The 19,614-nt window shown below is 40.0% G+C and overlaps 1 protein-coding gene across 1 annotated transcript; it reads right to left on the bottom strand.

The window, feature by feature from the left end:
* Window positions 1-12,519: 12,519 nt before the first annotated feature.
* Window positions 12,520-18,525, bottom strand: LOC118007361 (14-3-3 protein theta-like). Its single transcript, XM_035000423.1, has 4 exons — window positions 18,374-18,525; window positions 16,014-16,177; window positions 15,706-15,801; window positions 12,520-13,886 (listed from the first exon to the last, which is right to left on the bottom strand). The coding sequence occupies exons 1-4, from the start codon at window positions 18,429-18,431 to the stop codon at window positions 13,827-13,829; spliced, it is 378 nt and encodes a 125-aa protein (XP_034856314.1). The 5' UTR covers window positions 18,432-18,525; the 3' UTR covers window positions 12,520-13,826.
* Between the last annotated feature and the right edge of the window lie 1,089 nt (window positions 18,526-19,614).

Raw genomic sequence — 19,614 nt, forward strand, 5'->3', positions numbered from 1 at the left:
ACCATTTTTCAGTACTTTTCACTTTTTGAAGATTCCATGGTAACTGAAAAAGAGTAGGCAGAGAACAGTTAACCAGGGGAGTTTCGGAGACATTTTTTTATTGGACACAAAGCATCTACCAAGCCATGAGAATTAGTCAGACCCCTAATCCAAACCCAACTAAGTGAAGCTTTCATGTGGATTTAATAAATTTCAACATTATTCAATATTTCCCCCGGGTTCTTCTAAATACTATGTCATTTCCAACCATGGCAGCCGTCTTAGCAAAGGGGGGCAGAAGGACCAATGTTCTGGGGTCCAGGAGCTATGTCTCATCCTTTGTTATACCATAATTTATACTTTACCTCTAAGTTTCTGCTCTGTTCTTTGAAGATTTCATTATGGTTCAGAAAGGAGGGTACAGACTTTGCAGCCATACAGCCTGGGCTTGAACACTTGGCAATTACTTTGACAAGTCATTCGTGTTTAAAACAGGGAGTTAAGGGGCGCCTGGGTGGCTCAGTCGTTAAGCGTCTGCCTTTGGCTCAGGTCATGATCCCAGGGTCCTGGGACCGAACCCTATGTGAGGCTCCCTGTTTAGCGGGGAGTCTGCTTCTCTCTCTCTCTCTCTCCCTCACGTGTGCACATGTACTCTCTCTCTCAAATAAATAAAAACCTAAAAAAATAAAAGAAATAAAACAGGGAGTTAAGAGAACCAGCCTCATAGGTTTAAATGAGAGGCTGGTGTTGTCTGGTAGAGATATGGGAAAATAACTAGCATTTGAAAGCAATCTGTGGTGCAGCTGCATGATCAAAGGGAAAACAAAAAAGCCATACATTATGCAAATATGTGGTCTTTCAAAGACATTCTGACAGAGGATGATGATGATGACAGGTAGCCACAGAGAAGAGAATAAATTTACATTTTCTTCTACTCCTGTCTTCTAAATTTTATTTTTTTTTTTAAAGATTTTATTTATTTATTTATTAGAGAGCAAACGAGAGAGAAACAGCATGACAAGGGAGAGGGTCAGAGGGAGAAGCAGGCTCCCTGCTGAGCCGGGAGCCCGATGCGGGACTCGATCCCAGATCTCCGGGATCATGACCTGAGCTGAAGGCAGTCGCTTAACCAACTGAGCCACCCAGGCGTCCCTTCTTCTAAATTTTAATATGAGAGCTCTTGTGATTTAATGATTCCATTCTCTCTAAGAAGCCTTGAGCCCAGGTCACCTGGGAGATATGGACCCAACCTCTCTGCTTCTATTCCCAGTTCGGGGAAAGCTGTCCTTGTCTTTGTCCATACACTGTTCAGAGAAAACATGTTTATTGGGCATGGGGACTGACTCCATTTAAGGAAACTTATTTCATGAATCTGTTCCCAGAAAATAAAATAACTGGCTAACAGTCTTGAATGATTTGTTCTTTGCTTTTTTTTTTTTAAAGATTTTTTTTTAATTTATTAGAGAGAGAGAGAGTGAGAGAGAGAGCACAAGAGGGGGTAGGGTTAGAGGGAGAAGCAGACTTCCCGCCGAGCAGGGAGCCCGATGTGGGACTCGATCCTGGGACTCTGGGATCATGACCTGAGCCGAAGGCAGTCACTTAACCAACTGAGCCACCCAGGCGCCCAATTTGTTCTTTGCTTTTCAGCAAATTCCAGTTTATTCTTGTTTGAGGATGAACAATAAAATTCACAAGACATTCCCACATTTTTGACCTAGCCCAGCAATTTAACCTCCTCACCCACTGGCCAAAGCTCCTAACGAGTAGCTGTGTGCCTGGCCTCCTGCCCCTTCCCTCCCCCTGGCTGGCCTGCTTGCAGAGAGCATCTCCAGTTGTAAGATAACCAAAACATCAGGCAGCAGGAGACTGAGAGGAAGGCAGCAAAGTTGGAGGTAAGTAGGCCCCAAACAAAAAGTGTCAGGATCTTAGGGGAGTACTTTTTACACCTTTAAAATAGCTCAGTGATTTTCCATAAACATGTCGGCTGAGCGTCAGAGGAGTGGAGCCCGAGCCACAGTCGGGGCTCAATAAAAGTTTATTAAAGAGGGGCACCTGGGTGGCTCAGTCGTTAAGCGTCTGCCTTCGGCTCAGGTCATGATCCCGGGGTCCTGGGATCGAGCCCCACATCAGGCTCCCTGCTCAGCGGGGAGTCTGCTTCTCCCTCTCCCACTCCCCCTGCTTGTGTTCCTTCTTTCGCTGTGTCTCTGTCAAATAAATAAATAAAAAATCTTAAAAAAAAAAAAGTTTATTAAAGAAACAAATAAATTTAGGTTTGGAGAGTCCTGGCTTATTAGGAATGAGTCTGTGCTTTTTATACAAAAGCAGATCTTTTACCCATAATGTGGTTTAGGAGAAAGAGGTCACAGAGCTGGGGGGGTCTGTGCTGCTGACTCCTTGCTCTAAGGCGGTAGCTCTCCATGTTATGGCCGATGTGAATGGCATAATGAGTTGGGCAGTGGGCAGTGCACACAACTGACCATGGCATCGCTGCAGGGAGCCAAGAGGTCAGGGTCTAGGATCTTGATCAGTGAGTTCTGCTTATAAAACGATCATAGAATCTAGACAACAGAAAGCACTCTTCTTCCATGTTGTTCAGCTTATACATGAAAACCAGTGAGAACTGTTGGTCTAGTGGTGCCTCTCTCCATTGTGGGAATTCCTTAATTCTGATCTACACACAGTCCTGTGCTTTGCTTCCAAGGGACGGATCACACTGAAGAGCCAGAACATAACAGACTTGTGGGGTGGGGTGGGGAACATTACCATTTATTTATTGGCTTACTCTGAAGCAGTGTAGACCAGGTAAGTAAACGGATGCTGTATTACAATACTGGCTTATTTTCAGGATCATGTATAGCCCTTCTAGTTATGTATTGACTTATTTACATTTTGCCTTGTTCTCAAAATAATTTCAAAGCAGACATCCATTAAAAATTCTAGGTAGGGGTGCCTGGGTGGCTCAGTCAGTCAAGAGTCTGACTCTTTGATTTTGGCTCAGGTCATGGTCTTGAGGTCTTGGGATCCAGCCCCTTTTCGGGCTCCACGCTCAGAGAGGAGTTTGCTTCAGGATTCTCTCTCTCCCTCTGCCCCTCCCTCTGCTCTCTTTCTCTCTCTCAAGTAAATAAATCTTAAAAAAAAAAATTTCCAGGTAGTGGGGCACCTGGCTGGCTCAGTTGGTATTGATTTCTTGGTCTCGGGGTTGTGAGTTCCAGCCCTATGTTGAGTGTGGAGATTACTTAAAAAAACAAGCAAACAAACCAACCTCCAGTTAGTGACATAGATGTGATTTTTTTTTTTTTTTAGATTTTATTTATTTATTTGAGAGAGAGAGAGAGAGAGAGAAACAGCATGAGAGGGGAGAGGGTCAGAGGGAGAAGCAGGCTCCTCGCTGAGCCGGGAGCACAATGTGGGACTCAATCCCAGCACTCCAGGATCATGACCTCGAAGGCAGTCACTTAACGAACTGAGCCACCCAGGCGCCCGTGCCCGTAATTTTTAAATATACAAAAGGACTGTGGTTGTCATCTAGTCCAGTGATGTTTTCAAGCCCCCCTCCTTTTTTGGATTGTTGTTACTTTTAGCTATAAGCACTCTATCCCCAAAAGGAATCTTTTGCAGAAACAATGCAACAATCTATTTTATATAGACCAAAGCAGAGCCTTTGGGTCTGAAATACTCGAGAAATATCCTCATAGAATCCCTAAGCCTTCCTGAAGTTTCCAGAAAGAGGTTCACTGATTTTCTCCAAGTCCCCAGAAAGTTAATACCAGGAATGATAGCCCAGGCCTCTGATCTCCAGTCTAGGGCTCTGTCGCCTAAACAGTGGTTAACTCTTTAGACAACTCTTAAAACAGGGCCCCGGCTGAGACAGGCTAGTTTTGATTGCCAACTGATGCATGAGTGTGCAGTCCAACAGCTGGTAGTAACAGGAACATCCACACAGCACAATATATGCAAAAAGAACAGCTGGAAGACCAATTATTCACCAGTTGTCACCTCTGATGCCTTAGTAACAGGGCAAAGTTGAGTGCTTAATGCAAAATTCAAATGAGTTTTGGGAGATGTGAGAGGGTACAATGTTCTCTTTACACCTGGAGAGGTAGGGAGGTATTTGCCCTTGAGATTCTTCTTAAGAAGAGAAAGATAGGGAGGACAGCATAATTTGGGTTTGTAATCTCTCTTAACTCTGGTTTAACCTATAAAGAATTGAGAAAGTGATTAGTATCCCATTTCTACCTAAGAAGTAACATCTCCCCAGAACCATCAGGAACCTTCTTCACTTTGAGTAAGTTAGCAATGGGTTTTCTCTAGCTTTACTTCAACAAAACAAGGTTTTGAAGGATGAATAGAAGTTTGCTAGGCAGGGCGCCTGGGTGGCTCAGTTGGTTAAGCAACTGCCTTCAGCTCAGGTCATGATCCTGGAGTCCCTGGATCGAGTCCCGCATCGGGCTCCCTGCTCGGCGGGGAGTCTGCTTCTCCCTCTGACCCTCCCCCCTCTCATGTGCTCTCTCTCTCCCATTCTCTCTCTCTCAAGTAAATAAATAAAAATCTTTATAAAAAAAAAAAGAAGTTTGCTAGGCAGAAAGGGAAAGGAAGGACATTCTAGACATGGGGAACAGCACTGATAAAGATCCACAAGCATGTGGCATCTCTTGATGTGCCACACTGAAGCACACAGTACAGCTGAAGATTCTTGCCAGAAAAGCTGAACTTGAATCTAATAAAAGCCTTGTGAGCTAACTTCCACTTATAGGAGATATGGATGGGGGATAAAGGAACTAGCTAAATAAAACCACAAGGAAGCAAGAGACCAATCTAAAATGGGAGGCATTCTAAAGGAACCTACCCTGTTTCTGCAACAAGGCAATGCCCATACCCAAAAAAAGAGGCATCCTCTAGATTGAGATGAGAGCACTGTAAACAAATGCAACATGTGGTCCAGATTCCAGCAAACCACTAGAAATGTATTTTTGAGACAACTGAGGAAACATGACTACGGACTGACTAGATGATGCCAAAGAATGGATGTGATTTTATTAGGTGTGAAATGGCTGTTATGATGAAAGAAAATGCCATATTTCTTAAGAGATGTACACTGAATTATGTAGTAAAAATACAGAATGCCTGTTATTTGCTTTAAAATACTTCAGCAAAGAATAATAAATTATTTTATATAAAAAATTAACACAAAATGATATAGTGGCATGAAGCACCGTATGTTAGGGAGACATCTACCGGATTCCTACTATTGCCTGAACCAGGCCCTTGTTGTTTTATTCATCTGGCACATTTGTCTGGCATATCATAATCAAATATTTATTGCATGTAAGATACATAAATTACTGCATCTAATTCTCTAGCAACCCTTGGAAGCATTATCCCTATTTTACATGTGAGGTGACTTGCCCAAGGTCACAAGATTCAAATCCAGAGCCACTTGACTTCACCTTCATAACAAACACCTGTAGAATTTGGCATAAGTTCAGGAACTGTATTAGCAGGTGGTAAAACAAATTCCAGCTAGCATCCTATAATATGGAGATCAGCCTCCTTTTCCACACTTCTGCAGGCTGCAACTGATGTCCCATGTCCAAACTCAAGCCGTTTCTGCTAGCATACTGCACACATTTCATTCATGGAGATCTATTGAGCCACCACGTGGGACAGGCATTGTGTTTTTGGGGTGTTTGGTGTCCCAGGTGTTCATTATGCACGTCCCCTCAGACCATACACTTGAGAGGTGAAGCCAGCCCTTCTAGATCGTCAAATCCTATTGCCAAAACAGCATGAATGGAAACATACTAGGTGAGCAACAGAGGCTTGAACATCACGTCTCTATCCTTCTCATTATTTGATCTATTAGAAACTTAAGCAAAACTTGCAGAGTTCACTCTGGGATATCTGTCCCCCCTACAGGAAACACTTGTGGTCCAGCCTGATATAGCTTTCTGATCTTTTTTTTTTTTTAAAGATTTTGTTTATTTGATAGGGAGAGACACAGCGAGAGAGGGAACACAAGCAGGGGGGTGGGAGAGGGAGAAGCAGGGTTCCCGCAGAGCAGGGAGGCCGATGCGGGGCCCGATCCCAGGACCCTGGGACCATGAACTGAGCCGAAGGCAGACACTTAACGACTGAGCCACCCAGGCGCCACCACTTTCTGATCCTTTTACTATAGCCCTGCACCTTAAAAGCAAATGAAATATGTGAACACAACACTAAATGCCTACCTATTAGTTCTTCTATTAGAGCTTTTAAAAAGAGAGCAGCAGGAGGGATCGGTGAATAAAAATTAGAGGAACTCAAGTTCCTTCTAACAGGAATACTGGGCACCAGTTTGACCCTGATGACCCATAGAACCATTAAGTCAGCTCACACGATGCCCTAACAAGTTCCTAGGCCTCCTGCTCATTGCTGAGACACATCCCTGCTTCCTGCCTCAAGCTTGGGGCCAATCTCCCATCAACACCGATCTCCCACTAATACCAAATGCAGACCTCTGGCCTCATACCCGGCACCCAGATCCCTGGCTTCCTTAACTACAATCTTAAGGTTGAAATCTACTTACTTATTCCTCTCAGCATCTTGTCAAATCATGAAATCTTCTTGGTCAGGGTAAGAGTAAAACTGTATTTTATTTTTGCTTTTAATACAAAACTGTTGACATGGGCAGTGACTGAGGGCCAAGGCAGAGTTATCCAGAGTCTCCAGTGCTCTTCTGCATATACAACCCAATCAATTTCCGTTGCTGAAAGGAAGACCCTCTCATTCATTAGCTTCAGGGGAGCACAAATCTCAACAGTGTCCTGCTCCAGCCAGAATCTTTTAACTTTTTACTTCCCTGCTGTGAAACTCAGCCGGAGTTAATTGTTCATGCTTCCCTGAAGCAGTGGTTCAGAATTACCAAGTCCTGACCAGCATCGGCACCACTTTGGAATTTGTTACAAATGCACATTATTTACGGGCGCTAGCCCACACCTACGGAATCAAAAACTGTTTCGGAATCAAAAACTGTTTCGGCAGACCCTCCGGGTACTCCTGATGCTGGCTGAAGTTGATAACTACGGCCTGGAGGCACCATCAATCACTTATCAGTTAACTCTTAAGAAAGGAAGGCATTTCTTCTTGGCACTTATTCTCTGGGTCTCGATTTTTCTTATTTTAACATAATGACCTTTCCCCATTTTATTCCACCAGAGAATGCTAATTAGAAGCAAAACTACTGCTTAATTTTTTTTTAAACTTTGCATTCCCAAGTTTACAGTCATTTTCTTTTTGTGTCTATGTCCTTGAAAACCTAGGGCAACAGGTCTGTTCAAAGAGTAGTTGATTTTCTGATCCACAAGACTGTTTTCACTTTATTAGATCTTTCCAGTTCTGAAATTAGGCTTCTTGCCCACGTAAGTGTTCCACATACATATATTCCACATTCCTTTACACTTGGAAATACACACATAGGCTCACGGGCAGAACAGGTGTCTACCTTTCATAGGTAAGAAAACTGAAGCTAAGCGAGATTAAGCCTACAACCAGAGAGTGGCAGAGCTCCAAGTTCTAGTACCCAGTACAGTTCTTGGCTCATAGCAGGCACTCAATAGTGAATGAGTGAATGAATGAATGAATGAATGAACGAACATGTAAGTTAGACCTTTTTGACTTCTAGGCTGCTACTCTTTCCACTTAAGTCACACCGTCTCTCAAGAGATCTTTGCAGTGAATCCTCCAAGGTTCTTACCGAGTTCCAGGATAGCTGAAAGAACATCCATGTGTCAAGGACAATGGCTGAAACGCAGGGCCTTCTCTGAAGACCCTCAGGTCTAAGATGGAGAAAGAGAGCTAAATACTAAGTCCAGATGGGTAAAAAAACAGGTGATGTTGGCTGAAAATGAGAAACAGGAGGTCTAGTCTCTGCCAGGCGCCTGAGTTCTTCGAGTCCGAAAGTATGGAATGAATGGCAGGTATTTTTATAATAAACGCCAACTTCCAGGATACACATCCACACATTCTCAGAAATGAGTTTAACCTGAGCCTCATTAAATGGGTTTAATTCCTCTACATCTGCGTCAAGGAAAGAAAATCAGGCTGCCCTCTAAGTTAACTTCCAGTTGGCTTCAAACAAACCTCTTCAGGTTTTCACCAATGACATCTAGGAAACAACGGCAGATTGTCACAAAAAGAAAATTGATTTTTGTATATATAGTCAAGTACCTATTAATAACAACAGGGCAGGGCGCCTGAGTGGCTCAGTCGGTTAAGCGACTGCCTTCGGCTCAGGTCATGATCCTGGAGTCCCGGGATCGAGTCCCGCGTCGCTTCTCCCTCTGACCCTCTCCGCTCTCATGCTGTTTCTCTCTCTCTCTCTCAAATAAATAAATAAATAAAATCTTAAAAAAAAAAAAAATAACAACAGGGCATTTCCGAATAGCCTAGGTGACAGTACGGCTATCCTCAAGTCAGTGGAACAGTATCACAAGCAAGAGCAAAGCAAATGCCCCAGCAGAGAACCAAGCCAGCCTCCCACAGCCCCACATCTCAAACAAATGAACCTATAGCATGTAATTTTATGTCTGAATTAGCAAGGAAATTACTAAATCTTTAGTTCAAATGACAGTACTTAACCCTTTTGATAAGCATTTTGAGTAAGAACCCCAGATATTCCTGAAAACAGCTGTATTCCAGCTCACACAAAAGAATTTAAGGGCCTAGAGTTGTAAGGCCTATTGTAACTTTTTTTTTTTTTTACTCAGGGCTCAACCCTGAGTTTTGAACGGATTGTATTTAGTAATTCGTATCGCATGAAAGCCCTCAATAAGCCTCTTTGCTCGCTGAGTAAATCCTAACTCTGCCCTGCTTCCAGGATTTAAGTACTTCCTGGGCAGTCTCATGATATGTTGCAGAAATAGTGTCTGAGGACAAAGGAATGATAAAAGAATTAATCTGTACAGAATCCTTCAAGCAATGTGGAATAAAAGCATCACTTTCAAAACAGGGGGTCTCCCCTTTTTTCTAAAGGGCAGTAAGGGACTCACTGCTTGGCAGTGACCAAGTTCCCAAGATCCACTACGTGGATATAACCTAAAACTTGAGAAGTAGCAATCTAATATCATGGCTTTAATCTCCAAAAAAGGGGCAATGTAGCACAGGAGCTGGGTACCAACTTGAAAGTAGGCTACTCAGTTTCAAATCCTGACACCCACTACCTGTGCTAGCTTCTGTGCTTGTTTTCTCCTCCATAAATCAGGAGAAAAATCTAACCCCCAAATTTCATGAAATGGAATTATATTTGTGAAAATGCTTTAGAAACAGAAGCTGTTGAGGTTGAGATGGGAAAGTCGGGCCTCAACATGCTGGTCCGAGACCACATGTAGCAGTGTGAATGGAAGCCTGGGCTGGAACTGTGGCCCTCCTACTATAAGAAAACACTGAGCATGATGAATACAGATTATTCAACGGCCTTCAGCGGAAAGCATACACAACAAACAACATATTTGAATCATAAATTTGACAAATAATGCTTGGCAATGAATGTTATTTCCTTACTTTCTGAAGATTGTCAAAGGGCTCACAACCTTAAAAAAAAAAAAAAATCAGAGAAACATACATTAAAGCCTTCATTTTCTAAATCTGTGACCAGAAGAGAGTAATTTTCATTGAAAATCCTCTTCAGTTTAGCCAGTATAGAATTACTGAAAATTTGGTTATTTGCATCTAGTTCTTCTGTCTAGTTTCAGGCCAAGCATTAGCTAGTTGCTGGGCCCTCAGGTAAGTCAGTTGGTCTTTCTGGACTTGTTTCCATACCATGAGTTAGGTCCAACATATCCTACAATTTCTCGAGCTGCTTTTGAGGTTTTACTCAACAGGCAAAACTGACAGAATAAGGAGATTGGGGGGAGTTGAGGAAGAGGTGAAACAAAAACAAACCCCCCCCCAAGCTTCCAAACAGAACAGAAGATAAATTACTAATTCTATTTATTCACTCTAGGAAGCAAACTGAAGCACCTACAGCAGGAACAGTGGCATAGAAATGAACCTGGTATGGCACTGGAGTTCACACTCTAGGTCTGCCACTTAGTAAGACACATAACTTTGGACAAATAATTTCATTTTTTTCCTGATCAGATGTCCCATCAGTCAAGGGGAAATGTACTTGGCAGGGCAGTTGAGAGGATTAAATATGAATGTGCATAGCACTTGACCAGGCGCCAGAATCTACTCAATCAATACTGGTTCCCTTAAGTAAAGCAAAAGGGCCGGAACATTTATGGACATGCTTAAGGTGTTATAATTTTAAACTGAAGATGAGGAATCCTCCAGCTTTTTTCTCTGGGTATTTAGTACTCATTCCCTTTAAAACATCAGTTCTGAAGGCATATAGTCATCGGCAAGTAAAACGTGGACAAGCAGTAAATGGCAAGACTGCTTCAAACTGGATTTCATGGTGATGACGATGGTCTCCGTATCTTCAGGTACTACAGGTTCCCTAAGCTTTCGCTGAATGGATCAAAAACAGTTCACTGTGGTTTATACTGGAACTTAATTGCAATGTCCTCAAAATTCAATAGTACTACACATGGTATACATACAGGGTAAGTGTCCTCTTGCAAAGCTCATTAAATACAAATTAGAGAAGGGAAGACAACAGATGTATGTCAGAAGAAAACATATAGCGTAACTGCCTTCATCAGTTTAAAGCGAAAATCCTCCTAAACCATTTAAAGAATGATGAGGTTAAAGGTTAGTTTTAATATATTCAGATGGCAATCACCTATAATCAGTCCAAGTAAATCAGGCTCACAATGTGACAGAAACAATCACATGTCCATGCCTGTCATAGGCCTCAAATGTTTCTCAATGTTTGGCTCAACTCCATAAAAATCAGTGCATTTAAAAATAAGTGACTACAATTCTGATTTTCTCCAATTATTTTACTCTTATACTAGAATTTTTATACCTTTCTAGTTGTTTTTCATGATTTTAAAAATACCAAAGTAACAGTCTCTACTGATAAATATTTAAAGTTATATACCTGACTGAGTATATTTTACCAATTCTGCCCCCCCAACCAAAAAGTAGTTTTTCTTTTCCAATCTAAAATCAACAAATCAGGGGCGCCTGGGTGGCTCAGTCGTTAGGCGTCTGCCTTCGGCTCAGGTCATGATCTCAGGGTCCTGGGATCAAGCCCCGCATCGGGCTCCCTGCTCCACAGGAGGCCTGCTTCTCCCTCTCCCACTCCCCCTGCTTGTGTTCCCCCTCTCGCTGTGTCGCTCTCTGTCAAATACATAAAATCTTTAAAAAATAAATAAAATTAATAAAATCAACAAATCATAGCTCACTGTACTCTATGCTGGAAAAGAAATCCCCAATGCTTCTATTTTGGATAGTCAATGTTAGAATGCAATACCCCCCCAAATTATTTTGTTATTAAAACCAAAAGGATATTAAAAAAAAAAAAAAAAAACCACCCGGCCAATTAAGCTCGAACTACAAAATAGGTAGTTAACATTTAACACTTCTGATGTCTGAAAATAATTTAAAAAGTTAAATACAAACACGTCTTTGAACCTTCCCTCCACCAGAAACTTTATTCACGTATTCCTTTCCCCTGAGAAAAGGCGTTTTCTCTCCTACTACTAAGTTCTCAGCAGTGTTCTACAAATATCCTCTATATCTGTTGCAGGGAAGTCCCAGAATCAGAGGGTCAAAGGAGATACCACAAGGCTGGACTCCTTTTAAAGATGCCACTTTCTCCTAAAGCAAGGAGAGATTTACATGAAACTAAATGCTGAGAATAATCTGCTTTTTAAGAAGGAAGGCTACTTTGGGGGCGCCTGGGTGGCTCAGTTGGTTAAGGTCTGCCTTCGGCTCAGGTCACAATCCCAGGGTCCTGGGATGGAGTCCTGCGTCGGGCTCCCTGTTAAGTGGGGCGTCAGCTTCTCCCTCTTCCTCTGCCCCCCACTCCCTCTGCTCATGCTTGCTCTCTCTCCCTCTCAAATAAATAAATAAAATCTTAAAACAAAACAAAACAAAAAAAAGGAAGGAAGGCTACTTTGGTAACTCAGTGATTACACAGTACTTACCAGTACTTGTTAAGATGTGATAATTCTTTCTCCTAATTCACAATGTTCTTCCTATGTTCACTGAAATTTTTATTTAAAAAGTAGTGTCATACTGATTTAGATTTTTGGGGACCAAAGTCCATATTTAAATGGATATTCTCCCAAGTCCCATTCAATTCTCTTTTCATCGTCACATTTTAGGAGATAAAGGCTAATCCTACACAGCTGAATTTTTCAGATTATCTTCTCACTTTAAAATAAATTCTCAGGTCAATACTTAAGACAGGTTAGTATAACAGCCCATGTGATATTATGAAACCAAAATTATCTGAAACTCACTAATGGTACAACTGAATGTTTACAAAAACTGAATTATTTGAAAACTAAGTAAGTATATACTCTCAAACTTTGACATTCTGCTTAAATATCCACTGAAACATACTTCTAACACCAGCCAAAGCACTCATACTCACATAATTAACTTTTCTAATTTCAAAATGTCCACTTTATTCCATATAACACTTAACTAGGGATCATTTACATCTGAGGAAGAGATGGCCCACACAACTGATCTATGGTTAAACACTAACTCTTAAACATATAGTCCAATTTTATACATTTCCAGGCATCCCTAGACAAGTGAATCACAAAGCAGGCACAAATTATTACTACATTTTTCATAAGATAAAAGGGAAGTATCAATAAACTTCAGAAAGTAGTAAATTCATCTGTCCCTTAAAATGAGTGTGCAACTGTTACAAAGCCATAGTAAATGGTTTATAAAATGTAGTTTTATTTTATGTTACTCTGCTGTTACATAGGGCATAACATTTCCACAAGGCTTTTTGGGACTACAGTCAATGATTAGCAACACACAATAGTGGTCCAACTCTCTACATGACAATCACTAGACAAACTGGACACCCTCTCATATGTGCACAAATCTGCATGGAAAAGTACTAACGTTTTAGACTTGGACTTGTGTACTTTATTTTCCCTTTCTAGTGTAGTAAGAAATGACATGCACCTTAATTTGCCAAAAGCAATGCTTGTGTTCTGGCAGCAACATGCTACTTCTATTTCATAGTAAAGCGAATACCAGAACTACAAAGGCAGGAGGTGTAAGTGAATTTTTATTGGGAAGGGAAGTTGTCAACTTAAACAGCAGCAATGAAAAACGAATAAGGAAACTTCCTGTTGTCACAGATATACAAGACCTCCATCACATATGATACAGGAGGCATTTCAATTTGTGACCCCCAGCGCAGAAATGCCAAATGCTTTTCCATTCAGTCGAATACTTCTGGATTCCTACCAAAAAGGAATACATTAAGAGTAAGGAAAAGTTGCTTACTGAAAGGAAACCCCTGAAGAAGAGTAAGGGAGGGAAATGTAGAAATTAAGAAGTTATGTAGAACACTTTGTAAATTGTAATGACTACATTTTCATATCTTCATAGTAATACAAAACACAGTCACTTGCAGAACTGGTTCAGATTACTTCAACACCAGATACATTTTTAGTCCTCTACATAAGTGTTTGGAAGTTACTTATGTTTATATGAAATGAAGCTATTAATACTTTTCTACAGCAGTAACTGCACACCAGGAAGGCCAAGACAAACACAAATCAAGGAATGGAGTTTTCCCAAAGCTGCAGTGTGAAAAGACTATAAACAGTTGATTCCATACACAAGAATGGGTTTCTTTGCTATAGGAAATCCAAATAGAATAAGGAATGGAGATGAGTAAAAAGGTTTCTTGAGGGGAAGAAGGATGACCACCCTGTATGCATTTAGTTTTCTGCCCCTTCTGCCGCATCACATTCTTCTCCTGCACTGTCTGATGTCCATAACTAGGAAAAAAAAAATCATAATAAGTTATCCAGACAATAGAGACTGTGACTAAGAATGGAAGATTTCTCAAAATCCCAAACACCACCAACTCCTCCTCCAAAGTATATCTTTGTAAACCTTTCACTATGCATTTACAAATGACACACAAACATACACTATTTGAATACATTTTTAAAGTTTTCTCTCTTTTTTAATAGTATCATTAAAAAACAAAACAAGGCAAGGCAATATCCTCTTAGAATTTAACAGTATCTCCATTCACAGCAGCCCAATGCTCTTCTTGAAAGCACTACTGAAATATAATTTATAAGCTGAATAAGGCAAAAAAAATTTTAAGGGGGGAAGCGAACCACAGTCATAATAACGGTTTCCAAATATTTGAGAGGCCTTTTCCATTATATGGAAAAAGGGGCAGACCCACTGTGCGTGTGGCCGAGGGTTAAATGGGAGCGGGTGATGGAAGTTAGAAGGAAGTAGCAGTGGGTGTGAAGGTACATGGAAAGCATTCCTAAATTAGCTAAGATGTTAAAACAGAACTGATCGCCAAGAACTCTCCAATTTCAGGATGGAACAATGAAGTGAAGAAGGGAATCATCAATAGTTACTGACTACAATCAACAGTTCAAAAAAATGAATTACTATTAGATCAACACCAAGAGACTAGTGGCATTTCTAGCATTCTAGAAAAGCTAGAATCTTATATAATCTTTAAGTTACTGTTAAAATACTAAAATAAGTAAAAACACAGAACATGTATCTTTAAAAAGCTGTCTCTGTAAGAGAAAAAATAAAACAATACCAGTTAAAAAATACAGCAGCTCCATAGTATTCCTAAGAGGTGTATTGGCTCAGTTTGCTTTTCTTCTATGGAAGTGTTTTATGCCCATCATTCTACTGTTACCCCACAAGTACAGGGAATTCTAATGGCTTGGAATGAAGTGTCACAATTTCCTTGTTCAGCAAAGGTGAACAGATATGGTACTAACATAGATAGATAGATAGATAGATAGATAGATAGATAGATAAATAAATAATAAATAACCAACCCTTCCTAGCAAAAGATAAAGCTCCAAACTGAAGGCCTGGAGAACTACATTTATACTAAAAGGTATAGTCTCTTCTGCCACATTTTGTCTAAAATTGTTGACATATCAAATTTACTGGAACCTATAAAAGCAGCTAAGTAAAGTTCAAATTTTATTTTTTTCTCCGTTACTTTTCCCTTCATTATCTGCCTATCCAAGAAGTAGGGAGAAAAACAAAAGAAAAACAAAGATAATTAAATGGAACAGGTTTTGGCCTAGAGACATAGGTGGAATAAATGGAAGTTAAGGTTTATTCCCCATCAAATGCCTGTAAGACATGTAGATTTCACAAAGTAAATTTTTATTAAAACAGGGCACTTCAACGTGATTTTATGAAAGCTTATAGTCCCTAACTTGCTGTAGCTAATTTACCCAAAGGAAGAAAATAATGCAACCACGACAACTTTCTATATTAACATATTTTATCAACATCTTCATTCCAATGAAATAGTGATGTTAATATTAAGAGTTCCTACAATCTTAGTACCTTCTCAGGAAGGTCTAGGTCTGATAAAATGCCTATTCAACTTGAAAATCTGCCCACAAAAGAACAGTTGGCCAATACAAAATACTAACAAGTACTTAATAATTTTACTTACATATTTCTATATTCATTTTCTAAGAGAAAGTGTAGCTCTTACATAACGGCCCCAAAAGATAGGGAGACTGAAGTAAAACGGAAGTACCTTTCTTCTTAAAAAGAAAATAAAATTAAAAAGAATGAACAACTCACTGTTAGGTTGTCTCTAAGCAACTGCATGATGAGGGTGCTGTCTTTGTATGAATCTTCATTCAGTGTATCAAGTTCTGCAATGGCCTCATCAAAAGCCTGGTAAATATTAATAGCCATGGTAAACAATATTTGCATGAACACAAACTGATTACAATTACAAACCATTTTTATAAAATAGGTGAACATCCACTTTATGTTCTACTATCAATTAAAAATAAAACTCAGTGAGTCACTTCCATAGATTTCCAGTTTATGACAATGACCTTATCGGTAGGAGTAAGAACTTATGAGAATGACCTGAAACTTACTGTTTTGGCCAGTGTGCAGGCAAGCTCGGGGTTATTAAGGATCTCATAGTAAAATACAGAAAAGTTAAGAGCCAGTCCCAGGCGGATTGGGTGTGTGGGCTGCATCTCCTTCTTGCTTATATCAAAAGCTTCTTGGTAAGCTCCTTGGGAATTATCTATCGTTTCTGTGAAGGAAAAAAAAAAAGGCACAATACTGAAAATATCCATCAAGTATAGAGCACATTAACCTTTAACATATGCTACTACCTCATTTGGAGCTGGATTTTTCTCTGTGGCCTTCCTTTAAAACCATGGCAGCAAACCAAAAACATTACCTTGTACTGGGTTACTGAGAAACTAGTTTATAATGTTGCTTGCTTCAGCTTTAAAAAAAAACCCCAACAACATGAGATAGTGCAATCAGACTTTTCTAAATCTGTGACTAAAACAATTTTCTTTTTCCGTATCTTTTAATTTTACTAATTAGAAATGCAGTCATTTAAAAATAATTTGACTGATATATGTCAATAATATCTCAAAGCTAGAAAAAATTTTGTCTGTAGTACCTCTTCTCAAAATAATGAAAACACTTTACAAAGATCATCACCACCAAAATCTCTATTTTTGTGATTTGTAAAGACAATACTGATCTTGGTCTCAAGATATATTATGTGAAAGGCAATATGAAAGTGTCAATATACAGAACAAAATCTGCTCTGACCAGAGGCTGATTACTGGCCTAGTAAAAATGTCACCTTCCTGAAAAAACTGTTTAATAATTATTACCAATACTACCCTGATTGTATCCATGCTTTCAAAAGGTTAAGTAGGTTTTCTCAATGAGACCACTGGCCCATTACAGTTTTAGAAATACCGACCGGAACAGAAATGTAGTTAGCCTTTTATGGCCTGAATATGTGCATTTTCCTCCCTCTGAAATGGCATTATTTATTGATCTAAATATGGCTGGTACAGCTCTCACATAGTAAGGAGTTCTTGCTGCTTGGCATATAAGGAAATACTACAATGAGTATTAGTAAGGTGTCTCAGCTCCTAGGCTGTAAATACAGACGATCTACGAGTCCCAGACTATTGGGAGTATTCCATGGATAGGAACAGAAATGCCAATGAGCCAGAGAGGGCTAAATCAGATTAATGCTGGGGCTATGTCCCAGTCTTCCAAAGACATCCTTGTGACTTGCAAATATCTGTCGCTTTCAGCTTTACTATCTTTATGACAACAGAAATTATACATCAATAGTAAGTTTAGTATACAAATTTTATTATAGCGGGATACAACAGTTTTCTCTTTGTATCTTCAATTATACTGATATTTGGGATGGTAAACTGCTCCACTTTCAGTTAATATCTCTGTGAGGCTAGGAAGCCACAGTGACTACTTGAGGGTGCACACTCTTTTTGGACGGGGCAAAATTAAAAAACAAAGTAATGAGCCTACTGGAAATACGGAATTAGGTGCAACTTCTACCTAGAACTTGATAAATACAGTAGCAGGCACATACACAAAATTTAATAGGACCTCAGCTACTAATACTCCCGGAGACTGAGTCCACTGCTAATAAATCACTTTGATCTTTTTACAATTAAGTCCAGCAATTCAGTTATTCTCTTTCCCATATCTATATTTTCTATGACAAATTATATACCAGCAACATCTCATCTCACCTCTCTTCCTCAGAAATTTGGTTATATATACTTAGCAGTCAATGGAATGATCCTTCAAAACAGGAAGGTAGTAGTTAATTAGTACATCAAACAGAAAAAGTACAACATCCTGTTTCTGTATTCTGTATGTGACTTCCAGTTAAGTTTCAAGGTACAATGACACAAAAGGCCACCTGACAACACAATCTCTCAAAGCTTATGCAAATGACAAGGAGGCTAAAAATGTGCTTAACCAAATTCTAAAGTATAAAAAATTAAGCCTCTTTTTTTTATTATTATTATTACTTTTTAAGTAGGCTCCACCCCAGTGTGGAGCCCATCGCAGGGCCTGAATTCAGGACCGTGTGATCCAGACCTGAGCTGAGATCAAGAGTAGGACGCTTAACCGACTGAGCCACCCAGCGCCCAAGATTATGCCTCTTTTAAATAATACCTTAGCAGATTATAATTAAAGAGTTTATGAGTTTTTCAAAAACAGTACATAATGTAAATTCATGATTGTTTTCATTTTTGAGAACATTAAGGTAACATTAATTTTCTTTTATGTAGATTCCAAGATTTTTTTTAAGATTCCAAGATTTTAAAAAAGTTACAGAGGGCCTGGAGATTACATAGAGATTATTGTCGCAGTATCCCATTTATCCTCCCTTCCTTTTTTTTATTTTTAATTTTACCCATAAACCAAACAAACTTACGTTTTCGATCATCACCACATGCAACTTCAGCAAGGTACCGGAAGTAATCTCCCTTCATTTTCAGATAGAACACCTTACTCTCTGGATTAGTTGCATTGGCTATTAAATACTTATCCAACAATTCCTGAAAGAAAGAAGATAAAATATGAGTACCAATAAAAAGCTATTTTATTACAGACAAGAACAATGATATGCATTTGAATCATTAACTACCACAGTAACTACATCCATACTGCCTTGGACTTGAAGCATAGGCCGAGAGCAGGGGTCACGTGGTTGTCATTAGTTGAATGCTTTGGCTCATAGCACGTCGTAGTTTCTAATAGTAGAGCTAGGTTACATCAAACACTAACTAGAAAGAGCCTGTCTTTTCACCCATCCATTCATTCAAGCAAGCATTTCTTGGTGCTGGCTGGGTGCCGGGTGCTGTATTTGGCCAGAGGGGATATAAAGAAAACACAAAGTTCTTGCCCTCGAGGAGCTCACAGTTTAGTAAGAAAAGCAGTAAGTCCACCAATACCATATGCCAGGCATTAAGAGATATGTGAATAAGGGACAATGGCAACACAGAGAGAGCATCTGGCTGTGCTGGAGGTGGCCGTTGGCTAGACAGGCCTTCCCTGAAGGGATATTTGACTTGTTAAGAAGGAACAGTAGGAATGTAGCAGTTTGAAAATGGGAATGTGCAATCATCTTTTTTTATGTGTGTGTGTGTGTGTGTGCTTAAAAACTCTAGGCCTAATGTGGGGCTTGAACTCATAACCCCTAAATCAAGGGTCACATGCTCTACTGCCTGAGCCAGCCAGGCACCCCGTACAATTATTTTAGAGAGGGGAAAAATTTAAGACATCAACTATGAAGAACAGTACATCACAGAACAAGTCAGCCAGCATGCCCAGAGCAGAGCAGTGCTCAACCAAAATAAGGGTAAGTACAGGGATCAAGAGAAAGCAGTCTAGAAATACATACAGCAATTTGACAGTCACGTCTACTGAATAGAATTATTTGAAAAAATTGGGTTAGCAATTAAGTATGTCTTCATTTCCTGTTTTATTCAAAGAAATATACACTTGATCCAATGAGCTAGTGCCTCTCAAACTGAGGGATTTGTACAAGGTGTCCCAGAAGAATAAAAAGTTGCAAAAGAGGGCGCCTGGGTGGCTCAGTTGGTTAAGCGACTGCCTTCGGCTCAGGTCATGATCCTGGAGTCCCGGGATCGAGTCCTGCATCGGGCTCCCTGC

This window comes from Mirounga leonina, unplaced genomic scaffold (assembly GCF_011800145.1).
Source record: "Mirounga leonina isolate KUSES-001 unplaced genomic scaffold, KU_Mleo_1.0 Mir_118, whole genome shotgun sequence".
Taxonomy (NCBI): domain Eukaryota; kingdom Metazoa; phylum Chordata; class Mammalia; order Carnivora; family Phocidae; genus Mirounga; species Mirounga leonina.